General features: G+C 48.7%; 3 protein-coding genes across 10 annotated transcripts; 2 read left to right on the top strand and 1 right to left on the bottom strand.

Moving 5' to 3' along the window:
- The first annotated feature begins 4226 nt into the window (after positions 1 to 4226).
- On the top strand, positions 4227 to 4639 carry ins (preproinsulin). Of its 2 annotated transcripts, none has more exons than XM_054755357.1 (2): positions 4227 to 4410; positions 4497 to 4639. In XM_054755357.1, exons 1-2 carry the CDS (start codon positions 4227 to 4229, stop codon positions 4637 to 4639), a joined length of 327 nt encoding a protein of 108 aa, XP_054611332.1. The 2 variants fall into 2 exon arrangements, with proteins under 2 accessions (XP_054611332.1, XP_054611330.1); XM_054755355.1 differs by having other exon boundaries at positions 4479 to 4639.
- Positions 4640 to 5403: 764 nt separating this feature from the next.
- Positions 5404 to 11532, top strand: LOC129169070 (magnesium transporter NIPA2-like). Of its 2 annotated transcripts, none has more exons than XM_054755075.1 (9): positions 5404 to 5551; positions 5884 to 6021; positions 6758 to 6814; positions 7148 to 7238; positions 7313 to 7473; positions 7548 to 7721; positions 7789 to 7868; positions 7940 to 8152; positions 8234 to 11532. In XM_054755075.1, exons 1-9 carry the CDS (start codon positions 5521 to 5523, stop codon positions 8444 to 8446), a joined length of 1158 nt encoding a protein of 385 aa, XP_054611050.1. In that variant the 5' UTR covers positions 5404 to 5520; the 3' UTR covers positions 8447 to 11532. The 2 variants fall into 2 exon arrangements, with proteins under 2 accessions (XP_054611050.1, XP_054611049.1); XM_054755074.1 differs by having other exon boundaries at positions 5470 to 5759.
- LOC129169069 (glutamate receptor 1-like) lies at positions 8384 to 20203 on the bottom strand. 6 transcript variants are annotated; one of them, XM_054755069.1, is made up of 18 exons: positions 19998 to 20203; positions 19135 to 19269; positions 17086 to 17325; positions 16298 to 16482; positions 16103 to 16156; positions 15271 to 15429; positions 15020 to 15187; positions 14835 to 14939; positions 14590 to 14700; positions 14268 to 14474; positions 13962 to 14177; positions 13781 to 13892; positions 13544 to 13703; positions 13266 to 13464; positions 12940 to 13187; positions 11426 to 11540; positions 10382 to 10516; positions 8385 to 9335 (listed from the first exon to the last, which is right to left on the bottom strand). In XM_054755069.1, the coding sequence occupies exons 1-18, from the start codon at positions 20083 to 20085 to the stop codon at positions 9120 to 9122; spliced, it is 2853 nt and encodes a 950-aa protein (XP_054611044.1). In that variant the 5' UTR covers positions 20086 to 20203; the 3' UTR covers positions 8385 to 9119. The 6 variants fall into 6 exon arrangements, 5 of the variants coding, with proteins under 5 accessions (XP_054611045.1, XP_054611048.1, XP_054611044.1 ...); XM_054755070.1 differs by lacking the exons at positions 19135 to 19269; positions 19998 to 20203 and adding an exon at positions 17595 to 17667 and having other exon boundaries at positions 8384 to 9335; XR_008566377.1 differs by lacking the exon at positions 11426 to 11540 and having other exon boundaries at positions 9193 to 9335; positions 19998 to 20202.
- Between the last annotated feature and the right edge of the window lie 6264 nt (positions 20204 to 26467).

Raw genomic sequence — 26467 nt, 5'->3', positions numbered from 1 at the left:
TTCATTGTTCCATTGAAAGAAAAAGCGGCCTAGATCATGATGGTGCCCCCTCCACTGTGATGTGTGGAAAACATCTCAGGTGGGATCTCCTTGTCGTGCCAGTAACATTGGAAGCCATCAGGACCATCAAGGTTCCATTTTTTCTCATCATAGAATGAAACTTTCTTCCACATTTTAATGTCTCAGATTTGGTGCTCTTGTGCAAATTCCAAAACAGGCAATTTTGTGGGGTTGAAGGAGACGAGACCTTTGAATATGCCCTCTGATGGTTATTGGACTGCACTCGGCACCAGTAACTTCATTTGATCCGAGGATTGTCCAGTGACGGACAGTCAATTATATTCTGACATTTTTTTTAGGGTCTACCACTTTACTTTTTTGTTCCGTAACCCTCAGGATCCCTCCAACCTCAGCAGCAATGGCGGTCTGCGAGAGGCCTTGCTTATGCAGCTCAACCATCCAACGGATTCAAAGAAAAAAACCTTTGATGCCTTTGCCATTCAGAGATCATGACAGTGTGAATACCTGACAAAAAATGACATTGAATCCACATTTTTGCCAAGATTTTGGCTGTTAAAGGCTGTGGCCTTAAACTTTTGATCAGCTGATGATTGGCCTATTTCACTTTAATGCTTGTTTGCAATAAATTGCTTACTTGCATTTTAAGCTCTACTTAGAACACCCTTAAAGGAAAACTGCACTTTTTTGGGAATTTTGTTTGCAATCCTTATGCGAGGCGTATATGTCTTTTTTCTTTTCTGTGCGAAGATATAAAAACAGATAAAAAGACGCAGCTAAGAATGCACATAATGGGAAAAACTGCCACCTATAAAACCTTCTCAAAAAACTCCAAAAAGCACCAACAACGCTCCTGTTATACATAATGTGGCGTACATATTAGCCAAGCTACAACGACTAGCCGGCTAGCAACTAGCTTCACCACACAGCTTTAGAACAGTCATACCTATTAGTGGTGACAGTGGTAATGAAACTATTAACTATAACAGTGATGGACTTAAAAGTTAAAGTACGTGTTGTTGTGCAGTTTGTGTTCTCACTGGGCAGCAGCGGGTACTGCCAAGAGGTCCACCCAGCAGTCACAAGCCGTCAGTACACAGCCAGCTTCCGCGGCACACTGAGAGCATATTGTGGGCCTCTACGCATCCATGAATCATGCATGCGCGAGGCGTGATGCCGCAGGGATAGATCTTGCCCTGTTTCACAGAGCGGGATCTAAAACGTAAATGTTTCTCAATCTTCATGAAATTCATACTCGTTACACTCAAGCCTCATTCGGACTCAGCTGCTTTACGTAATGGTCAGTGTGTCAGAACGTGTGATGGAAGAATGTTGTGTGATAAATGAACCAAGTAGTCCTAACTGCAGGATAAAAGGGGGTAGGCCAAGATAAAATGTTAAAATTATTTTATTTGGATTATTTTGATGAAGTGATGGCCAATTTTAAATGAAGAAACTAAAAAACAATTTATTGGTAGTTCTAAAAGTGATTAAGGTGTTTTTACTCACTTTTTTTGTCTCTCCTACAAGGTAGGAGCTTTATTCCTACAACATTCTTTACAACATCAGCAAATAATATGCAAATTAGCCAACCTGGCGACTTTTAGGACAGCCAATAGCTACTTTTCTTACTGAGGAGTTGGCAACAGTGTTCACTATTTGATGCAAGAGAACATAACAAATGTGCTAAAGGCCACCTGCTCAGTCTCCCAAAAAATAATTTGGGTTTGAATTTGTGTCATCACAAAAATCTTTTTTTTTTAATTTTTTTGTAATTCCCACAGACTCTGCAATGATACTAAGTGACATGTCACTGAACACACTGTTGCTCACCTTCTTCACCAGGACAGGGAAGGGTAAAGTTATGGGGTGACAGGGCTGCTGCTGACTCATTTGTTGTTAAATCTGATAAATGGGGGAAGGACAACTGATTTAATAACACATGCTAAACCTGCGCTGATTAAATGTTGGTGAAAAAGGAGTGAGGTGTAGGCTAACACAACATGCTAACACTCTGCTGTCTTATTTCATTGTGGGCATTAAGCTAACAGGTTCAACAGACTGGCTAGGCTACAAAAAAAGGGTCACATATTTACACCCTTTTTGTCTGCCTTTCTTCTCTCACCTTTCTCTCTTTCCTTTTTTCACTCCCAGACATTATTTTAGTAGGTACTGGCAGCACAGTTTCACTCTGCTCTGCCTCAACTCCCGACTGACAGGAAGTCCAAATCATTTCATTCGGTTGTGCTGTACACGTAAACACGCTACACGACCACTGATGACAACGTGATTTGATGCTGCCCCCTTTTGGCTGTATTCTGTACGACATGTGCATTAAACAAACTTTTAGTGAAAGTGGAACTTCTTCAGGCCAGAGGCCACATAAAAAGTCATGTTCTTGGCCGGTTCTCCCTAGGTTCTTGCTGGGTTCTGGTCCAGTCCTAGCCGCATACGAGTCAGGTTTCTTGCCCACTCCTGTGGTCACTTCTGCTGCTGCACGTGTCACATGGCACCATCGAGTCAGTCCACAGGAGGTCAGAGGTCATAATGAAGCATCAGGGAACTAAACTAATACATACATTTAAATGTATAGCGACACTCTTTAAAGCAATATATGAATATTCACATTTAGACTCTCATGCATACGTTTATAGTGGGAAATGTTAATGGTTTCATTTTATTTTGAAAGTTAAAGTGCTAAACAAATACATACATTTGTATTTATAGCTACGCTCTTTTACATGTGTTTATAGTAATATACAAAATTTATAGTTAAAGTACCACAGGAATACATGCACATATTCACGTGCTACGTTCAAAGACATGCGTGAAACGTTTTCTTTGAATTACAAAGCTGTCGTGGATAAGAACGTAACTCTTTTCTTCCATCTTTGTTTCAGGGACACTCTTCCTGGCGTCATGGAGACATCGTCATGGAGACGTCGTCATGGAGACCGCTGACCTTTCTGGTCAAATGTGCTGTGTAAGCATGTGGAGTTTTTTTTCCTTTGAAAGCACCGAGACACTAAGGTGGCGGGGAGCAGGGATGTGTCTTCTTGTTTGAGGACATCATCACACCTTTTGGCGGTCTTTAGCTGTCTTCATCAAACATTGTAAGCCGTCTTTGACGTCTTTTAAAGGGATCATATGGATTCTTTTGACACAAAGTCGCATGACATCCCCATCAGCAGCGTAGTGCATCAACGATGACTTACTCCCCACTTCGTCCCGTCAGCCGAGCTCTAGTTTGTTGATGAGGAACGTACGTCCGGTTAAGTAAAGAGTTCGGCTTCTCAAAACTGTGGAGCACATACACAACAATGGATAAGCGGTAGCGCACAGTGATACCAACGGAGAGAAAACTGTGCGATTGTGAGGTCTGATTTTTTTCGAGGCGGCATTTTTGTGACGCAAATGTATTTCTCTTTCGAACGCGTATTGTTTTGAGAAGCCAAACTCTTTACTTAAGTGGCCCCACCAACTACCCGGAAGGACGTTCCTCATCACCGAAATCCAACCAGAACTCGGCTCACGGGACGAAGATGTTCACGGGATGTCATGTCGAAAAATCCCAACTATCCCTTTAAGACTGTGTGGACTTTGTTGCCCGCCTGCTTGTGTGGGTTCTTTCCTGCCAGAGTGCAAAAACATGTCAATGATAAATATGTCCAACATGTCCATTGGTGTCAATGCTGCCTTTGACCGTGAAGACGATAAGCTATTGAAAGGACAAAACGGACAAACAAACGGATGAACGGATGCATGTTTTTGTTGCCTCGTCAGATGTTTAAAGCATTATCAATGTGGCAAGCAGACCAGGACCCCCGTTTAGGACGAGGGCCAGCCTAAGGACAGATGTTCTTGAGGACAGGACCTGGTGAACACAGAGAGGACGTGTCCAGAAGAAAAAGAAGATGTGGAGAGTCAATATTTGTGGAGAAACGATCGCATCAAGTCGCCTCATTTGTTGTGTTTGCTTGACAGAAAGCAACCAATCAGGCACAGGAAGGGGGCGTGGCCTGGCGAGGTCACGCAGTATAAAGAAGGGTTGAGGTTGTGTGCTTGACCTCACACCCCTCAGCTCCTCCTCTTCATCATCCTCTTCATCATCATCATCATCACCCTACTCGGACACTCCAGGTAAGCCGGGCCTCGTCCGTCTGTGGTTGACATGTCAGCTGACCTGCGTGTGCTTCTGCAGCTGCACAATGGCGGTGCCGTGGCTCCAGGCCGTGTCTCTTCTGGTCCTGTTTCTGGCGTGGGGGCCGGACTTCCAGGCCTCCGCCTCCCCACAGCACCTGTGTGGGTCCCACCTGGTGGACGCGCTGTACCTGGTGTGCGGCGACAGAGGTTTCTTCTACAACCCCAAGAGGGATGTGGACCCCCTGCTGGGTGAGGCCTCGTCTGCCTGTCATGTCGCCACGCCAGCCCACTGACAGCATGTTCTTTTGTCCAATCAGGCTTTCTCCCGCCAAAAGTGGGAGCGGCTGTGGCCGGTGACAACGAGGCGGTGGAGCTGGCCCTCAAGGACCAGATGGAGGTGATGGTGAAGCGGGGCATCGTGGAGCAGTGCTGCCACAAACCGTGTAACATCTTTGACCTGCAGAACTACTGCAACTGAAAAGCAGCCTGGCCTAGCCTAGCTAGCCTAGCTGTCTCTTGGGCTGCGTGAAGACATGAAATTATTTTTCCTAAAAAATAAAGTTTTCGTCATTGAAACAGGAGCAGATCTTATTTTTATGACATTTATTATTATTATTATAACATTTACACACAAACACACTGATGCATTACTGCCCCCTGCCCAAAAAATAATTGGAAAACAAAAAGATTAAACATTATCTTAATGAAACTGATGAGGAAATATTGTAAAATGCGGTATGATTATCTAATTACTATTATAACTAGTGTTAGGACTAATTAGTACTAATACAAATTAGTACTAACTAGTACTTAGTACTACTATTATGCATTCATTTTCTGTGCCGCTTATCCTAATTAGGGTCGCGGGGGTTTGCTGGAGCCTATCCCAGCTGACTTCGGGCGAGAGGTGGGGTACACCCTGGACTGGTCGCCAGCCAATCGCAGGACACATATAGACAATCAGTCACTCTCACATTCATACCTATGGACAATTTAAAGCCACCAATTAACTGGAATGTGGGAGGAAACCGGATGTCCGGCAAAAAGCCACACCGGCACGGGGGAGAACATGCTTGCTCCATGATGCCCAACGGATATTCGAACCCAGATCCGATTATTAGGATTATTATTATTAACCTACTACTATTATTAGTATTATAATTATTACGAGCTAGGTGCGTTGTTGCGCTGTGGCCGCTAGAGGGAGGCAGTGGTCTTCGTTTCAACTTGGCTGAGCTTGGCTCGGGCCGTCAGGAGAGGGCGGGGTCACATGTTTACCTGCGCAGGTTGTCTTGTTGCCATCCTGAGAGGACGAGGACTGAACTGAAGGAGCTGAAGGCCCCGCTGACACATTCCAGGATGCAAGCGAACAACATCTCATGCGGACGTGGTGAGGGTGGGGATGAGGACTATGGCAGCACAAATGATAACAAAGATAATGCTAACACTGATAATGATAGTGATGCTAATGTTCATTGTTGCTAAAGTAAGACTTTTGTCATTCGTGTCTTTCAAGTCCTGGCAGTTCAAGCGTGTATTTGATGACATTAGGTCTCGTGACCTGTTGTGTCAACATGAGGACCGCCCTGGTCAAACAGGTTGAGCCAACGCGATTTGCTGACTGTTTTTTTTTTATGTCCGCTTGACTGCAGTGTCATGTGGCGTCAAACTGAGAATTTCTAGCCCCAATAAAACGCTGTTGTTGTGTTCACTTCCGTCCAGATGTTCTGACCGGCAGCTTCTACAACCAGTGGGCCGGGCTAACGCTGGCCCTGCTCTCAGCCATCCTGATTGGTGGCAGTGTGATCCTAAAGAAGAAAGCTCTCCTGCGATTGGCCACCAGGGGGCAAACTAGAGCAGGTGAACAGCTGATGTCAGACCTCCAAAATAGTCTAACCTTGTGTTGTGTGGGCGAGCGCTGTGATTGGTCAGCTTATTACATTATTACCAGTGTGTATATAACTTGTACAGCCCGCCTCTTCCCTCCTCTGATTTCAGATCAACATTTGCAATAAAAATGACTCTTGTAACGTTGATTAGTTCCAGTTCCAATAACTCTCCCATACGCTCTTTTATTGCCATTGTTCACTCATGATGAAGGAATCTATCAAGCTAAATTGTCGACGGGTTGACTATCTGGCCTTGTTGTTTTGGCAGAGAACTGCACAATGATTAAGCTTGGTCCCGGCGAAAAGCCATGAAAGGATGGTGACAGCGCTGGAGACGTACCTCAGACGCTGTTGTTTTCCCGAGAGTCAACTCAGCAAGCAACCATGACACACTTCGACTATTTAGCTTGTTCACGTCCTTCATCGTGAGTGAACAATGACCATTAGAGAGAGAAGCGGAGCTGGAACTAATCGATGCGTTACATCAGTCACTTTCATTGCAAACGTCGATCCGAAAGCGGAGGAGAAGGCGTTCGCACAGGTGGGCTGTACGCTCTCTGAACGAGTCGTATACGCACAGGTAATAATGTACTAAAAACCAGGGTGCACGTCAGGCTACGCTAGAGGGTTTGGAGTGGGGGGAGCGGAGCTGCGTAATGTAGACTGGTGCCTCGACTCAGAACCAGGCTTAATGTGTCTGTGTGTAGGTGAAGGAGGTCATGGCTACCTGAAGGACTGCTTGTGGTGGAGCGGCCTGCTGACCAGTAAGACGTACATCACACCTACAACAAATGTTAGCCTATCTTAGCATACACTGTGTGTGTTTGTGTGTGTAGTCTGGCATGTTTATGCTGACATTGCTCATGAAAAGCTGTCCCTTGCTAAATTTGCTTATGCTAATATTCACGCTAATGTTGCTCATGCTCATGTTACTGCTTAGGCTCGTGTCGCTAATACTAAAGTTACTCAAAGTTACTCAAAATGTCGCTCATGCTGCTCATTTTGCTAACACAGTTATGCTAATGTTGTTCATATGCTCATAGTAATTTTGCTGATGGTAATAATGTAATAATGTTGATGCGAGTGTTGTTCTGTAGTGGGCGCTGGCGAGGCCTGTAACTTTGCGGCCTACATGTTCGCCGCAGCCACGCTGGTGACACCATTGGGCGCTCTGAGCGTGCTCGTCAGGTACCGGTGCACTGCACACGCTCACAACACACACACACACACATTTGCTGACGATGCGTGGTCGCTGGTTGCAGTGCACTTCTGTCCTGGTTCCTGCTGGGGGAGGTATTGAACGTGTTGGGGAAGCTGGGATGTCTTCTTTGTGTGCTGGGAAGCGTCCTGTTGGTGATCCATGCGCCTCACGAACAGGAAGTGACATCACTCCAGGAAATGAGTACCATGCTGCTGCAGCCCGGTGAGTCGCTGTCAGGAAGCAGGCTGCCATGTTTGTTTGGAGGCGTGACCGTGTCCTCATGTTGGGTGTATCAGGTTTCGTGGCATTTATGTCGTCCGTGTCCCTGCTGTGCGGTGGCCTCGTCTGCGCCTCGTGGTTGGCGCCCGGCGTGGCGCGCTCCAACGTGCTACTCTACGTTGCCATCTGCTCCCTGCTGGGAGCCTTCACAGTGTCGTCTGTCAAGGGCCTCGCCATCGCCATCCGCAGCGGTCAGACAGAATGCCCACATGCCACCATCTTGTGTCTGTCGTCTCTTAAAAGTGTCCTGTGTCCCAGTGGTCCATGATGTCTCCGTGCTGTCTCATCCTCTCACCTGGATCCTGCTGCTCACCCTCCTCGTCTCCATAGTCATGCAGGTACTTTGGCCCCGCCCTCTCATGCTGCTGAGCTCATTTAGACGGTCTGTGTTTGTGTTGTGCACGTGCAGGTGCACTACCTGAACAAGTCTCTGGACACGTTCAATACGCTGCTCGTCTACCCCGTCTACTACGTCCTCTTCACCTCCGTTGTCCTGTCCACATCCGTCGTCCTCTTCCGCGAGTGGAACAAGATGGAGGCCGTGGATATCGTCACGACGATTGGCGCCTTCCTGGTCATGGTGGTGGGTGTGGCCATGCTCCAGCTCTTCAGGGATCTGCAGGTGAGCACCACTGATGGTCATCTTCTGGCAGTGTCACGACATCGCTCCTCTGACCTGGCATGATATCACAATGCCTGACAGGTTACCGTGACAACACTGACCAATCAGCTGGCTCAGTCTGTGGAGAGGGAGGAGGTTGCAGATGCAGTAGCGGACAATGGGGGAGGAGCAGTACGAGGACGAGGAGGAGGTGGGGCTACCAAAGAGGATAAATACACACTGATGGACAACATGGTGGTGGACAATCGTCCTCCAGTGGCCAATGAAGGACTGACAGTCTTCATCATCAGCTGACTCCTTCAAGGTCGTACTCAAGGTCACATACTCTGCATACTAACGTAATGTCATTTTTAAATACCTTTTGTCATACTGAAAAACTGGACTTTGATTCTTGAATGCGTGTCAGCTGGCATGTTAGCAAGCGCGTTAGCTAGCATGTTAGCAAGCGCGTTAGCCAGCGTGTCAACAAGGAAACGTGATGACGTTACTTGAAACATTTTTATTAGCATTTCTAAACAAGCACGTTCATGTGAAATTCATTCCGAGAAGCACAAACAAGAACAAGCTTATGGTGAAATATTCAAATCAGTATGCTAATTAGCTTAATTGTGATTGGCCCAAAGACAAATGGTCGGGGCAAAAGGTTGCGTTTATGAGTCCTTCAGTGATGCTGTGACAAAGAAGAAGAAAAAGGGGAGACGGAGGAAAGAGAGGAGGAAGAAAAAGAAAGAAAACAGGATGAGAATGAAAGGAAGAAGAAGAAGAGGAAAGGAAAGAGAAGAAAGGAAGAAGGAACCAGGAAGAGGAAAAACCAGAGGAAGAAGGAGAAAAAGAATGGAAGAAGAAGAAAGGAAGAAGGAGAAGAAGTGTGTTGCCTTCAGGTGCACTCAGTTCACCTGTGCTGCCTCCTGTAATCCTGCTGCATGATTGTCAGGCAGCTGCATCCAATTAGGTGTCTTGGTGCTGGTCACATGACATTGGAGGACAATCCCAAACTCGCAGCTTTACTCATGCATGGTAAACCTTGAGTGCCGGACCTTGGCAAGTCATGCGCCACCACGCGGCCGTTCTCGCCCACCAGCCCTGAAGCCCCGCCTCCTCCAAACCTGCCTGCTGTGACCCCGCCCCCTGCGAGCGCCATTGCTCCCAGGCCGCTGCTCAACATGGCGGCGTCAATCAGCTCCTGGAAGAAACCACACCGACCACATCAGCTCAGTGGAGGCCGCTGAGTGTGTGTGTGTGAGTGTGTGTGTGTGTGTGTGTGTGTGTGAGTGTGAGTGTGTGTGTGTGTGTGCTCCCATTACACTAATGATGTGTGTGCCTCCATGGACACTCGTCAAGGTGATTGGAACAAACAAATCCCAACTTGCTTCATTTGCTCCTCGTATCTGACTTTACTTCATCCTCATCTTCATCTTTTATGTTGTCATTGCTCAACAACACTGCAGTCCTACAACACACTTCTCCTCATGTGTCCACCATCCCAACATTCATCATCCTTTCATTTATTATCCATCCATTCATCATCCAGCCATCTATTTGTCATCCATCCATCTCTCCATCAATCTAATCATCATCCATTCATTTACTATCCATCCATCTATTCGTCATCCATCCATCCACTCATCATTCATCCCTGCATTCATCATCCATCCAGCCATCTATTCATCATCCATTCATTTATTATCCATCCATTCCTCATCCAGCCATGTACGGTATTCATCATCCATTCATCATTCATCCAGCCATGTATTCATCATCCATACATCCATTCATTATCCATGCATCCATCAATCTGGTCACCATACATCATACATTCATCCAAACACCATCTGTTCATCCATCTATTCATTCATCCTCATCTGTTCATCCATCCAACCATTCATCATCCATTCATTCATCCATACAGCCATCTATTCATCATCCATTCATTATCCATCCATCTGGTCACCGCCCATACACCATCATCTTTTCATTCATCTATCCATCATCCATTCATTATACATTAATCCATCCATCTATTTATCCATCCTCCATCTATTCATTTATCCATCCATCCTTTCATCATCCATTGATCCAGCCATCCATTCATTCATCTCTTCATTCATCCATCCACCCATTCATTCAGCATTCATCCATCCATCCATCCATCCATCCAACCAACCACTACACTATGACGTCTTATCATGAGTGTTAAGCCCCGCCTACGCAGAGGAGGTCATGAGTCACCTTCATCCTTTTGGACTCCAAGCGCGACTTGTAGCAGAACTCCAGCAGCGCCACCATCATGGCCAATCCCAGTCCTCCAATCAGGATGTAGAAGACGCCTGCCACGTTGCTCAGGCTGAGAGCGCTGGTCTTGTCCTATCAGAACAGAGAGGTGGGGTCGTAGCGTTGATGCAACTTCCGATTTCTCGTGACGGCCTTATTAGCGCGTTGATTTAGCATTCTTATGTATTTAGCTTTCTCTGTCTCCATGGTAATAGATTACATTTAATGAGGGGGCGTGTCCTGCAGGAGGAGGCGTGCATACATACAAAAAGTATCTCTTGTTTCATTGGCTGGCGATGACATCGCTGCTCTTTTGTCACATGCATGACCTCATTAGCATGCAGCTCTCGGGGGGCGGGGCCTGTGTTGTAAATCCTGGGAGCCAATCAGAGTGCTTTCCTCTCCAACTGTCATGTGGTCTATGCTTATGAACTGGACTCTGCAAGCCGCTGTTCGAGTCCTCTATGCTTGCCATGCAGCAGTAACCATGACAACATTCACGTCTATTATGGAAGATTATTTATGCTAACTGGAGGACGTCCATGACAGATTGGAGGCAAAAGCAGTTTGCTTGTTTTTGTCCTCGTTAGCAGCAGTAAATGTGACCTTTTGCATCGTGGTTAAAAGTAGGCAGGGCTACCTTTGCAATGTCAAATGTCACATTCCACAGAGTGGGCGGGGCTCTTCTGGTCATGCCGGACTTACGAGGCGTTCATGCTCCTCGTCAAGAAAAAACAATAGCAAGACTGCTAACGGCTAACGACAAGCCGAGCTGCGATCTTGCTGCAAGAACCCATTTTGTTTTTTGGTGACTTCCTGTCGCAAAATTCATTGTTATACGAACACGTGGTGCTCTGCGTAGGTGTGTAGGTCATGCAAAGGTCATGGAGTACTTTTGTTGTCAGAGTGCAGCTGCAGGTTGGGGGCTGGCGGGTGGGGGTGGGGTGAGGTGCTGGGGGGAGGGTCCAGACCAAGACAAGAAGAGGGAGCGGGCCAACTGACCTTTCTGCCGGAGTCCTTGTGTCCGCACTCGCCTTTGTCATACCACCACTTGTTTTTCAACTTGTCTAAGATGGCTTGTTCATTGAGCTTGAGAACGGCCAGGTTTACTGGGATTCTTCCAGCAGGGAGGCGGGGGCGGGGTCGGGGGTGAGGGGAATAACATAAATAACATTATCCATCCATGTTATCTTATGTTATTGCTAGACAAAATGGCCGACCTGTGCGTACACCGCCACAACAACAATAAGACAATCTAGCAGACACACAGCAGCGAGTCAAAGGTCAAACTCCTATATGTCAATACTCCTTGACTCCGCCTTTCTACTGTATGAGTCACAAAAACACCAGCAGGGGGCTCCAGAGTTAGCGTCATGATTGAAGAGGAGTGGCCTAACCAGGGGGGCGGATGTTTTCCGCTCGTGCGTCGTCATCTGTCGCCACCCGTTGGGGTCAAGGTGATCTGACTTTGGAGTCCCCTCCCCCGACGCTGCAATCGCGTTTTTTGTCCATGACACCTTTTACAGTGGCCAAGTTAATCTTCTGTCTACAAAAAACGGACACGTGGTAGCGCTTTAGCATGAGGAACCGCTCGCTAGGCTAACTTGCTAGTGATTTCAACAAGCAAACTTTCTCCTAGCAGGTAAAAGTCAAGAGCTTCTCAAAGTGAAGCTAACAGACGAATGTAGCGAAGCACAGTCGTAACATTTGTGTCACTTTGAAGCTGCAGGAAGGGAAAGTCTTCCTGATGTGGGTGGAGTCCGCATGTTCTCCTCTGCATGTGTGAGTTCTGTCCACTGTGTGTGTGTGTGTGTGTGTGTGAGCCCTGTGCTCCCCTTTGCAGCATGAGGACGCTGCCTCTTGCCAGTAGACTCCACCCCTGCACAACTCCACTGTCGTGGATGAAGTGAGCTCTGAGAGACGTCGTGCTTGCACAGAGTTGTTGCTAGGCAACTGGAGCCAAAAATGGCTGCTTGCAAAAATGCTGACTATTGCGCGCACGTGGACAAAGGTGAACAATGGCATACTGGCCTCGTAGGAAGACTGACGAGGACGAGACGAAAACACAAACAGGAAGCCGACAATGTTCTCCACAAAATACTGGCCTTCCAAAGTAAAAGTGTCTCTTTTTTTGTGAGTGATGGTTTGTACGCAACCGTGACATGTGTGTTACTACGTGTGCTATGGCGTCACTGACCATAGGTGTTAAAGGTGTCAGCTGTCAGCAGCCATGATCGGCGAACACACAGACGAGGGGAAGGACGCACTGTGGGGACGGAGACGTGAATGACAGAAAGACAGACATACAGAAGAGAGAGAGACACACATGAGACAGAGACACACACACACAAACACACACACACACGTTCACACCCACGTAAAAACAACAATCAGCAGCACTGGAATGGACACTTTAAAAATGGCGGCTTGAAGACAAACGACTAACAAATGATAAGAGTTAGCCGTTAGCTTTGCTCATTCATGCGTCAGTCCTCTGTTTGACATGCAAAGAGTACCTGAGCGGCGATCCTTTGGGCGTGGCCACGCCGTAGCCTTTGGAGTCCAGGTTCCCTCCCACTTTAATGGTGTCGCAGGGCTTACGCTGCTCGATGTACTCGTTCATGGACGACTCCAGCAGGTAGGCGTACTTCCCTTTGGACTTTCGAACACGGCTCACACCTTCATTGGTGCTCTTGACAAAGACGGAGGGGTCGGCGCCACGCATGTACGACCACATCTTCTCAAACACGCCGATCTTTGACCTCTGGGGAGAAAAAACGAACATGGCCGTGAGGAGAACGAGGCGTGCGAATGAGGGAAAAAAAAAAAGACACCTCCTCACCCTGAAAAACTCTTTGGTGGAGCCCCCGTCCAAAGTCCCATAGGCGATCTCAGTCTGCTTGGCGAGGTCCTCTGCACTCTCGATGGGCGACACCATCCTCTCCACGGTGAGGAAGGCCGCCAGATTGGCCGTGTACGATGAGATGATGATAAGGGTGAAGAACCACCAGACTCCGCCCACAATGCGACCCGACAGAGACCTGCAAGGGAGCATAGGTGGAGGACTTCCTCACCTGAGGTCACATGACATGACATCACTTGAGGTCATGTGAAACATACCTGGGTGAGATGTCACATCCTTGCTGCATGAAGGCTCCTAAGGAAAACCACAAAGAATTAAAGATGCCAAAGTCATTGGAGTGTTCCGGATTCTCCTTGTCTTTCTGCTGATTGTGGTTCTGGTTCTGGTCCAGGGTCTGAACCAGGGGAAGGTGGCACCCTGACAGGAAAGGAAGAGAGGAAGCAATGTCAAATGTTGGTAAATGGCCAGGCATCTCACTGAGGATGATGGGATACCTGCAGAGGAAGAAGTGGGTGGAGCGTGTTGAGAAGCGGAAGCCGAGGAGGGCGGAGCTTCATCGTCATCTTCATCCTCCCTCTTCCACTCGTAAGGACTGAAGCGACTCACCTGACATGTTCACACCAAATGATTGGCCTTCCTTCATGATTAGAGAGATGGTCAGGGGCGGGGCCTCACCAGGAAGAGCACCACGCTGACGCCGATGTAGGCGAAGACGATGCACATCCAGATCTCGTACGCCAAGGGGTCCAAGAAGGAGAAGACGCCTGGTTTGGACTTGGTGGGCTTCTTGATCATGATGGAGATGCCCAAAGACATGAAGGGCTTGGTGAAGTCGATCACCTGCTCACGGACCAGTGTGATGGTCAGAGGGGCGACGGCCACGTCCGCCTTCTGCGAGACATCATGGTGGCCATCGTGTGACATCACGGCGAGCGAGTGACGTAGCGCATGAAGGTAGTGGGCGCTAGCATGATGACTCACCCCGTAGACCAGTTCTCCCACCATGCCATTCCACATCTTGGTGTCGGTGTCTCTGGCGCCATACTTGCCGTCACCCACCAGCTCCAATCGGTAGCTGAAGCCCACGTGCTTGGCGATCTCGGCCGCCAGCTCGGCGCAGTAACCTTCGTACTTGTCGTTTCCCACCAGCTGCTCGTGGTTCTTCTTCAGCATCATGTACGGCGCTTCCTGTTGGGACAAGCCACGCCTCTTTTACTGACACCTTAATCTTTGCTGAAGACGCCTTTCCACTGAGCGGTCCAGTCCGCTTGGTAGGAAGGGGTCGACAGTCGTTAAGTCTCACCAGGATGGTAGTGACCACATAGGTGCGGTTATGGAGCCCGTAGAAGTCCTCCAATGTAGGCTTGTACATGGCTGTGTTAACGTAGCCTCGCTTCTCACTCCACAAGCCCACCTGAACAGCGGGACGGACCGGGAGAGCAGAACCAAGTCAACGGTACACACACATGCACACAGGCGCGCACATAAACACACACACACACACTTTGTAGCACTGAGCATACAGTATCAAAAAGACTCAAATAGAACCTTTCTGGGTCCAGTGCGGGCCAGTTCCATCACTGTCAGCGTGAGGTTGCTACGATGTCCTCGCTCATCAAACTGAATACGGCCCGTCAGCCCATCCAGATGCACCTGCACACACGCGCATACATGCACACGCAATTTCAGCGGTGCTGTTTGCGTGTGTGTGTGTGTGTGTGTGTGAGTGAAACCTGCTGCAGTGCTCGCTGAATGTCGATGCCCTGCCCCCAGGGGGCAGGGGGGTTGCCCAAACACTCTCCAGCGTTGCCACGGCGAGAGATGTCGATGCGTTGCCGTCTGAGGTTCTGGAAGGCCGTCGCCAGGACACTGACGCCGTCGTAGGTCAGAGCTCCTGTGTACTGACCAATCATAGCACAGCACCGTGTCAGCGCCGCGGCACCCGACAGGAACTGGATGATGTCACGGTGCTGGAGGTCAGTACCCGCAGGCTGCGACGAGTCGCTTTGACATCCTTGGTGTCAAAGGTCATCCAGTCCTGCTGGACCTTCAACACGGTTGAATCGGACCAGTTGACCAACTGGAAGCCTGTCATATTCGGAGACAACTTCTGGATTCCTGTCATGTTCAACTCCATGAAGCCCTGCAACACACACATGCATGAGCACGTGCACGGACCACATCAGTAGCAGCACCTCTTATATAGGAACATGGAAGGGTGTCGTGTACAAACACAACTTGTATAGACACAAAAATGTGTTTAAAGAAACATAGAAGCGGGTTGTACTGAAACATATAACGTGTTGTATTGAAACACAGAATGGGCCGTTCAGAGACATAGATATGTGTTGCATAGAAACATGGAAGTGTGTTGTATAGAAAAATAGAACGTGTAGCCTCAGGGGCCCTAAACATGGAAGACCAGACTTCCCTCTCCATGGCTACCTCGTCCAGCTCTTCTCGGCGGATCCCGAGGCGTTCCCAGGCCATTTGAGAGACATAGTCTCTTCAACATGTCCTGGGTCTTCCCCGAGGCCTCCGACGGGTTGGACGTGCCCTGAACACCTCCCCAGGGAGGCATCCTGACGAGATGCCTGAGCCACCATCTGGCTCCTCTCAATGCAGAGGAGCAGTGGTTCTACTCCCGAGTTTCTCCCTGGTGACAGTGCTTCTCACCTTATCTCTAAGGGAGAGCTCAGCCACCCTAGGGAGAAAATAATGTTGGCCCCTTTGCAAAAAAACATGTAAGTGTGTTGTTTACAAATAGATATGTGTTGCATAGTGACATAGAAATGTGTTATATAGAGCGGTGTCACCAGGTTGAGGAGGATATAGTGATAGTTCTTCAGGTTTCTTCTCTGCGCTGAAATCTGACACAAAAAAGAAGAAGAAAAAAAACAATATAAGGTTTTTTACTAATTGAGGCTTATCAAGGTGTTTGATGGACAGGAAGAGGAGAAGCTTTTGTTCATTGATTGATGAAAAGCCTTTCACGGTTCTGGAGGACGCACCAGGCCCAGGATGGCGTTGAGGCGGTCCGACTCGCAGTCCAGAATCACTTGGAAGTCCCTGTTGAAGTCCAAGTCGGCCAGCAGCTTGATGAACATGGACTCGGTCAGCGAGTCCAAATTGACGGATGTCACCTGCCAGTCTCGCTCGGCCGCACGGTCCAGAATCTTCTTAAGAACCGACAGACCTGACGGAACCACAGGAACATAGTTTGGGTGGACACCGATAGGAAGGAGGGGTTAATACTGCAGTGGGAGGGGCTGAGATGACACTTCAGAACACTGATATAATCATCACAAACACACACACACACACAGACACACACACATACAGTACATAGACAGAGGTCATTAAAAAAGATGGGGGCAGGAATATGTTCTTCAACTTGACTTGTCTTTGCTGACACGTGCGCATCAGTGCATGAAGCAACAGTGTGTGTGTGTGTGTGTGTGTGTGTGTGTGTGTGTGTGTGTGTGTGTGTTTAAGCGTGTCTAACCGCGTGTTAGCATTAGTGTAACGAAGCAGCAAGGCGTTAGTAGACCACAAACAGAACCAGAACATGTTGCTGCTGGGTTGAGCGGTCGTCATGGAGACGTCATCAAACATTGAAGTCCAACGTTGTCTCATTAGCACAAAAACACGTAAAAGCTCTCTGCGCACTGATGAGGAGGAGGAGGAGGAGGAGGAGAAGGAGGAGGAGGGATGAAGTCTCTGAGCAGACCAGTTCTGGTTCTGTGAAGTGATGCTGTCCTACCAGCAGTGTCCACTCGGGACACAGCAGCTGGCTCACCTGTGTCGGTGCTGTACATGTAGACGAAGCGGGTCCACTGGAAGTGGTCCAACAGCGCCATGAGCGGCTCCTGAAGCTGCGGACGCAACTGCAGCACAAACTGGTTGTTGGCGAGGGTGGGAAACGACGGCGTGATGAAGCTGACGTGCAGGGCGCCACAGAATGACGCCACCATGTTGGCGGTCCTCAGGTCGTACACGCCCATGATGGCGTGGACCCCCTTGGCCAACTGCGAGCAGACTGACACACACAGACCACACGATGTCACACGGTGTCAGCATTCGATCTGGTCCAACAATCAAACTTTACGTCCTGAAAAAGACAACACTTTGGACACGATACCCATTGGTTCAGCTCTCACAGTTCCAAAATAAACTCATGTCTTCTTCCTCACATGAACACTGGTAACGATAACATGCTAACAACAACACGTCTGCTCCCTCGCAGCTCAGCTGCTATAGATGTTAGCCCTGGGGCTAATGATAACATGCTAATGAGCTGTCACTCACCATTAGCGAGCCATCTGTGTGAGTGTGTATGTGTGTGTGCTGTACGTATGTTGAGTTGGGTCCAGTTTAGACAGGGAAGATCCAGAAGTGAGACAGCGCCATCTAGTAGTGATTAAATGCAGGACAAAAAAAAATAGCTCACAAGTGAAACATCTGCTGACAAAGCCATCTCTGGCTTCTCCCGCCATAGGGAGTGGCTTTTTGTGTCACGGGAAAGGGCTGTTGCATCTGGGGGTGTGGCTGCTTCTGCCAACGGGCATGGGGTGTGGCTGCTGCTGCTTCTAAGGGGCGTGGCTTCTACCTGCGTGGGGCGTGGTTTCTTCACCATGAGGAATGGCTTTCTCTGCCATGGGAAATGGCCGCTGCTTCTATGGGGTGTGGCTGCTTCAGCCTTGGTGTGTGGCCGCTGCTTCTAGGAAGGATGGCTGCTTCTGCCATGGGGTGTGACTGCTTCTGCCATGAGGTGTGACTACTTCTGCCATGGGGGGTGGCTGCTTCTTCCATGGGACACAGCTGCTTCTTCTATGGTCCGTGGCTGTGTCTACCAAGGGGAATGGCTGCGTCAGCCATGGGGTGTGACCACTGCTTAGAGGGAGCGTGGTTGCTTCCTTCAAAGGGCGTGGCTGCTTCTACCATGAGGTGTGATTGCTTCTGCCACAACCATGGCTGCTGCATCGAGGGGGGCGTGGCTGCTTTGGCCATGGCACATGGCTGCTGCTTCAAGGGGGCGTGGCTGCTTCTGCCATGGGACATGGCTGCTGCTTCAAGGGGCCGTGGCTGCTTCTGCCATGGGACATGGCTGCTGCTTCAAGGGGGCGTGGCTGCTTTGGCCATGGCACATGGCTGCTGCTTCAAGGGGGCGTGGCTGCTTCTGCCATGGGACACGGCTTCTGCTTCTAGGGGGCGTGGCTGCTTCTGCCAAGAGGCATGTATGCTTCAGCCCTGGAGTGTGGCCGCTGCTCCTAGGGAACGTGGCTGCTTCTTTCATAGGGCGTGGCAGCCTCTGCCATGGGGTGTGACTGCTTCTGCCATGGGACATAGCTGCTGCTTTTGGGGGCGTGGCTGCTTTTCCAAGGGGTGTGACTGCTTCCGCTATGGGGCGTGACTGCCGCTGCCATAGGCTGTGGCTTCTTCTTCTATGGAGTGTGGCTACTGCTGACTGACATGTCATAGCATTGACACACGCCGTTTGACCAATCAAGGGCTGGTTTGTCTCATTTCAGCCAAAGGTCAAAGGTGACATGTGGTGCATCGTGGGTGGAAGTATGTAAGGTTGTTTTTCAGATGGAGGGAGTGAGCGGTCCGTTATGTTTTCCGCCACAACAAAACGAGGTCAGCACATTGTGGAGAACAAACCCTCGGGCCACAGTCCATTTAGTGAGTCCCTTGCTTCTTTTGATGGCTGCCTCCATTCAGGCGCAGGCCCCTCCCTCGCATGGTGATGATGAGGCAGGTTGTTGGTGAGTTTGATTGATGGTAAAAGCTACGCTCGCAGCAAGCATGCTAATTGGCCAACATACAGTACGTGAAAAAGACTCACAAGCGTAGGTCATGGCGAAGCTGCTCGCCGTCTCCACGGCGTCCACCTGAGGCACCAGTCTGGGCACGTCGTGGCGCGCCGCCAAGGCAAAGCGGAACACTTCGTACTCATGGGACACGGGCGGGAAAAGTCCACCTGAGGCAGCAACAGAAACATGTCATGTCAAAGTCTCCATGATGAGCGGGCGGATTGAGAAACATGGTTTTGATTGCGTCAGCGTGTGACGCTTCTCTTTATTTGACTTAATTTCATAAGTCTGTTGGTCTTTGCTGTCAATCACTGACTGGCTCCGCCTCACACGCAAACGTAGCTTGAAGCTGAGCAGAAACACACACACACACACACACACACACAGAATGTGCTGTAAGTGATTTTTAATGCTGAGCTTTGCAGGTTGCGTACTGCAAGCACATTAGCGTGCACGTGTGCAGGTGAGAGCACAGTCTGATGGATCTCCAAGTGGATCCAGTCTGGACTGAAACGGATCAACTTGAAGAGTTCCTTCTATATCACAATTCTAACACACACACACACACACACACGTATGTGGACTGGAGTTGATGACTTTGTGTTGTCATGTTGATGAAGACATATGAACGCGCTGACACAACTTTGGAATGTTACATACAGTGTATATAGAGTGTGTATCGAGTACAGTGTAGTGTGTACAGAGTATCTATAGAGTACATATAGAGTACTGTGTAGTACATACAGTATAGTGTGTAGGGCGTATAGTGTACGAGTAGTGTGTATAGAGTAGGTATAGAGTACTGTGTAGTACATATAGAGTAGCGTGTAGTGCGTATAGAGTACTGTATAGTACATATCAAGTAGAGTGTAATGTGTATGGATGCAGGACTCACCTATGTTGATGTTAGCAGGAAAACTTGTGTTGTTGCTGAGTCCAAAGAGCAGCAGAAGCACAAGCAGATTCTTCATGGTCGTCTTCATGCTGAACACCGCACTCACTCTCTGACTGTCTATGTCTTCGTGTGTGTGTGTGTGTGTGTGTGTGTGTGTGCGAGAGAGAGACAGCCAGCTGCGGCTGTGAGTGAGTGTGTGTGTGTGTGTGTGTGTGTGTACACTGGCTCTTACAAGAACCACCTCCTCCTTCCCCCTGCTCCTCCTCCTCCAGTCCAGTCAAATGAGCTGCAGTGGCCCAATGCACGCTATGATCATCATCATCAAGGTAACTTTATGTTATTATTAGAAAGTAGCACAGGATTAAGATCATGGCAGAATGACAATTCATCTTTTAATTTAAAATCAGTCAAGTGAACAGTGGCAGAACTACGTGGTGGTCACCATTGGTCACTCTCCGGCAACCCCACTGGCCATCTAGATATTTCAGGTAGCGACTTATTGCCCCCCTTATGTGAGTAATGGTCTCACCTTGGCCACCCCAATGTAACATTTCTGGCTCCGCCACTGCAAGTGATGCTTTGCCCGTTTGACATCAAAGCTTAAGTGATATCTTGACCCATGCTAATAACACGTCTTCACTTCCTGTCGTTCAAGCCTTCTGTTCCTGTTGTCCGCTTCCTGTCCACCACACGTCTTCACTTTCATCTGTTTGTATTTATTTGGGTATTTGTATTTGTTTTTTCTTTTGTTTGTCAAGTCTATATAAATGATTGTTATCGACTATTTATGTTCTTTAAAAAAACGTCTTCACTTCCTGTTGTCCACATTTTCATTTCCTGTCCTTGACACAGTCATACTGTCAAGGCAATCTTGAAACTTTAGCCCTGCCATCCTTAAAACGAGCCTTTGTTGTCATCATCCATCATTCAGGGGACGTGGTTTTGCATCAGCGCTTCACCCGTTTCTCATATCTTCATTTCCTGTGATCCACGTCTTCACTTCCTACCCTCCATGTCTTAACTTTTTGTCCTTGACGCAGTCATGCTGACAAGGCAGTCTTGAAACTTTGGCCCTGCCATCTTTAAAAATGGGCCAATTAGTCGTCATCCCGCAGCGGGCATGGTTTTCTGTCAGCTGCCAGTAGGGGGCGGAGCCTGCAGCCCAGGGAGTGAGCGTCCCGCGGAAGCTGACAGAATACTGCAGAATTCCTGAAATTAGCCGGTCCACTTCCTGTCCACGCTTCCACATGTTGGCTTGCTCACAGCGGCGTGAACAAGCGCGTGCGCGTGTGAAGTGGTGGCGCACAATGCATCATTATTTATTCATCTTTGTAACGCCTGCAGCCAGGAAGAGGAAGTTGAAGCTGAAGTTTGTGACTAATTATGTCATGTGACGCGATGATGTCATGTTTTATTAATGTATGGAACCACTAAAGTAAGACGGCGCCAAGCGGCGTTCAGCACGGTCAGCTTGTTCCCGCTCGACGTCCACCTCCATCTTACCTCACGCAAGCAGCATGTCACATGACCAGATATGCAAGTGCTGGCATCGGATGCAGACAGCATCCAGTTACTCATCCTGTTAGCATGTAACTTGGATGGAGGTCAGAGTTCGCAGCAAATTGCACTGCTGATTGTTGTTTGCCGTGTTTCTATGGCAACAGGATGGGGCCGCAGAGTGGGCGGGGCCACTAAAGCGATTGACAGGTGAAGGTCACGTGACCTCACCATGTGTCGCCGCGTTGACACGCGCGCGTAGGCACACACGTGTCTTTGAAGAATGGACAATGAAAGACTTGCTTTGTGGACTTTTGTCGCCAACGTTCAATAATAAAAGAGGGCTCCATTAATGCAAATACATCAATAAAACATCCCATAATAACATCCATTATTTGTCAGCCCTCTACATCTTTCATGGACCACCTTTCACACCCGACTACCATGATGGCGAGAAGGTCAAAGCACCTTCACACTTCCTGTTTGAAAGACAACTTTTCTGCTCACTTTGAGACGCACGTCTCCTAAAATAGATCACTACATTTATTTTGGGACATTTAGACACACAGTGGGGACATTTAGTATAGGACATTCTGATATTCAGCAGGGACATTACAATGAGGACATTCAATAATGACATCTTGACATTCAGTGAGGACACATAGTCACTCACTGAGGACATTTGGACACTCAGTGAAGACTTTGTCTCGCAGGTGTCCTAACAAATAGAGGACAGACCTTGTTAGTGTGAGGGACACACTGCAGTCTTGTTGCTATGACGCCTCACACATCCATGTAGGTCAGAGGACAGCAGGTACTGAGACGAACATGAAGATGATTGGACAGCATGAAGCCTATAAACATGTGAAGTTTGCAGAAGAGGTCAGCTGGCCAGCCTGGGGGGCCTCACAGCTGAAGGGGGCAGCTCACAGCTGGGGGACACTTCTGCTTTACCCCGGGCATTTCCAGTCGGAACATGACATCCCAGAATAGTCCTGCAAGTCAAAAGAATGATGTCTCATCTCCATGTGATGTCCTCTCACATCCTGCACTTCTTAACAACAGCGCTCCTTGTTAGTCGCCATGGCAACCCCCGCCCCCCGCCCCACTCTCTTTAACTGTCTTTTGTCTTCCGCCGCCCCCCTGACAACGCATGCACGTCCATGCACGGGTGCAAGGGGTTGTGGGTTGGGGGGCACAACTGCTTTTGTCAACACGTGCACACGCACACGCACACATGCCGTCCACTGGTGTCTTTGTGTGGAAACATGACTTCCAGCTCACATGCCTGCCAATCAGACGTTGGGGCGGGGCCAGCCTGTGAAGATGTGGCATCTCGTTGCCATGGCAACCTGCAAGTCACAGGTCAAGCACAAGAGTTGGCTCGCATCACCGTCATCGTCTTCATCTTCTTCCCTTTGGTTTGCTTCAGCAGTGTGTGCGTGCATGTGTGTGTGTGTGTGTGTGTGTGTGCGTGCCCTGACAGCTCATCGTTGCGATATTGTTCCAAGATTCCAGGGAAGCACAATGCTTGTGCTGACTTCAGCGTGTCTGCTCAGCACAACAAATCGTCAATTCCCGCTTGATTCGCCGCCTTTTCCTGATGCACACTGTTTGCGACTCCGCCCCCTCAGAGTGTGTCCAGATGTCACACAGTGCGGTTTAACCTCAGCATCATGCCAAATTACCCACGAGTCTCTGCTCATTAGCTGAGTGTGAGTGTATGTGGGTGTGTGTATGCGCACTCAGCCAGCTGGGGGTGGGGTGAGGGGGTGGGGGTTACGGCTGATTGCTGTGACAGGAAGTGGCGCCACAGGGGCCAGGAAGCAGCTTCTAAACGTCTCATGAAGACAGCCGCAGGTTGGATTCTTTCGACTCATTCTGAAGAAAGTTGTGTTAGCTTCAAACATCCCCAGCTGAGTGAAGCACTACACTATCAGTGATGTCAAAGCTTGGCCTGATTTCAAAGCTAACGAGTGTTAACGAGGTCGTGTTTGTATCACAGAATAATAATAATAACAATAGCAATGTGAATGTGTTCTCCCTGAACCATCAACATCATCATCATCATCATCCTCGCTCTTTCCCGCCCCGGGGCTAAAGATGTTAATGCAGCCTTCACTTCCTGTTTGAGGGAGCCCCTCATCTTCTTGGCCACTGTGCATTAGCTAATCTTTGACCTCCAGCTGCTGATCATCACCAGGTCATGTGACCACACGTGTCATGGGACCACACGTGGGCTCAACGACTCGCGGCACGGGAGAGTACGACCTGAATGGGGAGGGGGAGCAGAGACGCACACCGTAGTCCCACAGGGCCGCGGAGGTGACGTGACAGCAGCTGGGACTGACACGCATGTGTGTGTGTGTGTGTGTGTGTGTGTGTGTGAGACACGTTCATTCCCAAGTATTTCTTAATGAGTGAACATCATCATCATCGTCATCTTCAATGTTCCATATTGTTGATTACATTAGACCACCAGGCTGTGGCGTGCTCAGTGGGCGGGGCGGCACCGGCTTGTGGAAAACTTTCAGGAGCAATGATTAAGAAAAATAGACATGTTTTTTAAAACTAGTTTTGTCAGTAACTACATCATATTGTACATAAATGCATATCACTTTTGGAAACAAGGACTATATCACTGGCTGGCGATCAGTCCAGGGTATACACCCCCACCCTTAGGCTGAATCCCAATTCTACCCTTTACCCCTTATCTTACCCCTTACCTCTAGGTTTTGCACGTTCACGAGAATCAAGTGGTGTCCCAATTCTCCTTAAATCAAGGGGTAAGCGCTAAGGGGTGTACAGCCCTAAAAACCAAGCGTGGTCGTGGACCGGACTTGAAATGAAGGGGTAGGAGGAGCTACAACACCTGCTGACAAGACGGCAGGGAGGAGACCGAAAGAAGTATATAAATGTAAGTAATTACACATAATTACCATAATTCCTGGTGTATAAGACGCACCCACTAAATTTACAGAGCAAAACAGATTTGTACATACAGTCCAACCTGTCTTAGCGGCCACTTTTGCAGTCTCCCTCTAGTGGCCGCTATAGACAAGTTTGACTGTATAAGATGCACTGGACTATAAGCCGCACATGTCCACATGATAAAATGGCATATTGTGCATATTAGCATATTGTGCACATAAGTCTGTGACGAGCAGGTAACTCTTTATTTGACAGGAGCCAATCATGAGCTATGAAAAAACTCACAATAAGCTTATCAACCCATCGGAAATTGCAGGAGGTCACTACTGAATGTAACAGTGTGACTCGCAGTGTCATCTTACAAAGAACACTAAAATCATCACACAGCAACCTAACACTCAAAAGGTAGGTCAAACATATACAAGTACCAATATGAGTTTAGAATAAAAAAACAACTATTTTAATGGTTTCCCATCATGCATTTCTTTCCAGCAAAGCATTTCATTGGCCATGGCTGCCGGTGGTGCCTCTGTCCACCAGAGGGAGGCTTCCTTTAAATGAATGGTCACCTTCACTAAAGGTGGTCTACATCATAGAGATCACAGTCCCATGGGAGGTTTCCACCGAAGAGGCATCTGAACGAAAGAAACTGCGCTACACAGATCTGGCAGCAGATGCACAACAACGAGGATGGAAGGCTAAGGTCTATCCAGCTGAAGTAAGATGCAGAGGTTTTGTGGCTTCCTCTACCATCAGGCTCATGAGAGACCTTGGCATTCATGGACAGGCTCTGCAGCAGACGACAAGATTAGTCTCTGAAGCGGCCCGAAAGAAGCAGCCAGTGGCTATGGATCAAGCGCAAGGACACGTGCTGGGCTCAAAGCAGAGGGGGGCGCACACCTGGGACGCCAGGTGTTGCCGATGAGCTCTCTGGAGGTGTCATGGGCCTATCAGTGGGCCTGTCATCGAAACACCAATGGAGGAGGGTACCCACCTGACGACCCTAAAGAAGTTTTAAACCCATTCCCTTCCTTCCTGCCCTCACTCAAGGGTGGGTTGTGGGGGAAGGGGGGGAGCTGAGTGACGACCCGGTGGGCGGGGCAGTTTTTTGGTCCCAGGTCGGGACCTTACTGCCTAGCTCATTGGGAACTTAGGTAGGCTTTATAACATTGAAATAATGTAGAAATGTATGCACTTTACTTTATGGTAGGAAACATTTAGCATAAACAATTGAATGATCTCATCTACCTATGTCACAGCCAGCAAGTGGTGTCACGTTTTTCAGTGGCTTCTTCCCTTTGGCGCTAGGTTTTGAGGGGTAAAAGGAAGGAGAAGGGCGAAGGGGTAGAATTGGGATTCAGCCTAAAAGTCACCCTAAAATGTGACTGTTGACAGTATCTGATTGATTATAATTAGCATCGTAAAAAAAACAAACTGTATAATATCGTTTAATTAGTGGTGGAACATGCATGTAACATGACGTCCTGGTTCCGACTAAAAACACTCCCACGTGACCCTGCCATCCAGCGTGCTGTCAGGGAAGCAAATGAGCATTGGCGCCCTCTACGGACGACTCTGTATCGCTGCAGCCTTTCCACTAAAGTAAACCTGTTAGGTAGCCCATGAGATTTACTGTATTTTTGGCCGTGCTTGCGTGGTTTTTATTCTGGGTACTCTGGCTTCACATTCCAAAAACATGCGTGCTAGCTTAACTGGCGACTCTAGATCGTACACAGTTGTGAAAGTATACAATTTTAAAAATAGCTACAGTCCGGGAGTCCAGTCCGGTTTATGGTCACCGGGGCAGCAGTCTCAGTGGGGGCAGCAGTCTCAGTGGGGACACCCAGGCGTCCCCACTCCCAGGCCAGCTGTGAGACATAATCCCTCCAGTGTGACGGTCCAACGGTCGCTCCTCTCTCTCCAGTCGGCGGCCTACTCTGGAATACTGTAGACTTCCCCAGGGAGGCTAAAGGCGGTGACTCCAATTTTTCTTGCATCATTGCAACTATTTCTTTTCCATTTAAGCAAAAACACAATCCTCC

The sequence above is a fragment of the Dunckerocampus dactyliophorus genome, chromosome 16 (genome assembly GCF_027744805.1).
Source record: "Dunckerocampus dactyliophorus isolate RoL2022-P2 chromosome 16, RoL_Ddac_1.1, whole genome shotgun sequence".
Taxonomy (NCBI): Eukaryota; Metazoa; Chordata; class Actinopteri; order Syngnathiformes; family Syngnathidae; genus Dunckerocampus; species Dunckerocampus dactyliophorus.
This window is presented reverse-complemented; position numbering and strand designations above follow the sequence as displayed.

What these genes read in the sequence shown, in the direction of transcription:
- ins (XM_054755355.1), top strand. Translation starts at nt 4,227, where the DNA reads ATGGCGGTGCCGTGGCTCCAGGCCGTGTCTCTTCTGGTCCTGTTTCTG. An exon ending in GGATGTGGACCCCCTGCTGG is followed by an intron (nt 4,411 to 4,478) that starts GTGAGGCCTCGT and finishes TTGTCCAATCAG; the next exon opens with GCTTTCTCCCGCCAAAAGTG.
- LOC129169070 (XM_054755074.1), top strand. Translation starts at nt 5,564, where the DNA reads ATGAGGACTATGGCAGCACAAATGATAACAAAGATAATGCTAACACTG. An exon ending in TACCATGCTGCTGCAGCCCG is followed by an intron (nt 7,474 to 7,547) that starts GTGAGTCGCTGT and finishes TGGGTGTATCAG; the next exon opens with GTTTCGTGGCATTTATGTCG. An exon ending in AGCTCTTCAGGGATCTGCAG is followed by an intron (nt 8,153 to 8,233) that starts GTGAGCACCACT and finishes AATGCCTGACAG; the next exon opens with GTTACCGTGACAACACTGAC.
- LOC129169069 (XM_054755069.1), bottom strand. Translation starts at nt 20,085, where the DNA reads ATGAAGACGACCATGAAGAATCTGCTTGTGCTTCTGCTGCTCTTTGGA. An exon ending in CATGTACAGCACCGACACAG is followed by an intron (nt 16,483 to 17,085) that starts GTGAGCCAGCTG and finishes TGGTTCCGTCAG; the next exon opens with GTCTGTCGGTTCTTAAGAAG. An exon ending in ACCCACTTCTTCCTCTGCAG is followed by an intron (nt 13,704 to 13,780) that starts GTATCCCATCAT and finishes CTTTCCTGTCAG; the next exon opens with GGTGCCACCTTCCCCTGGTT.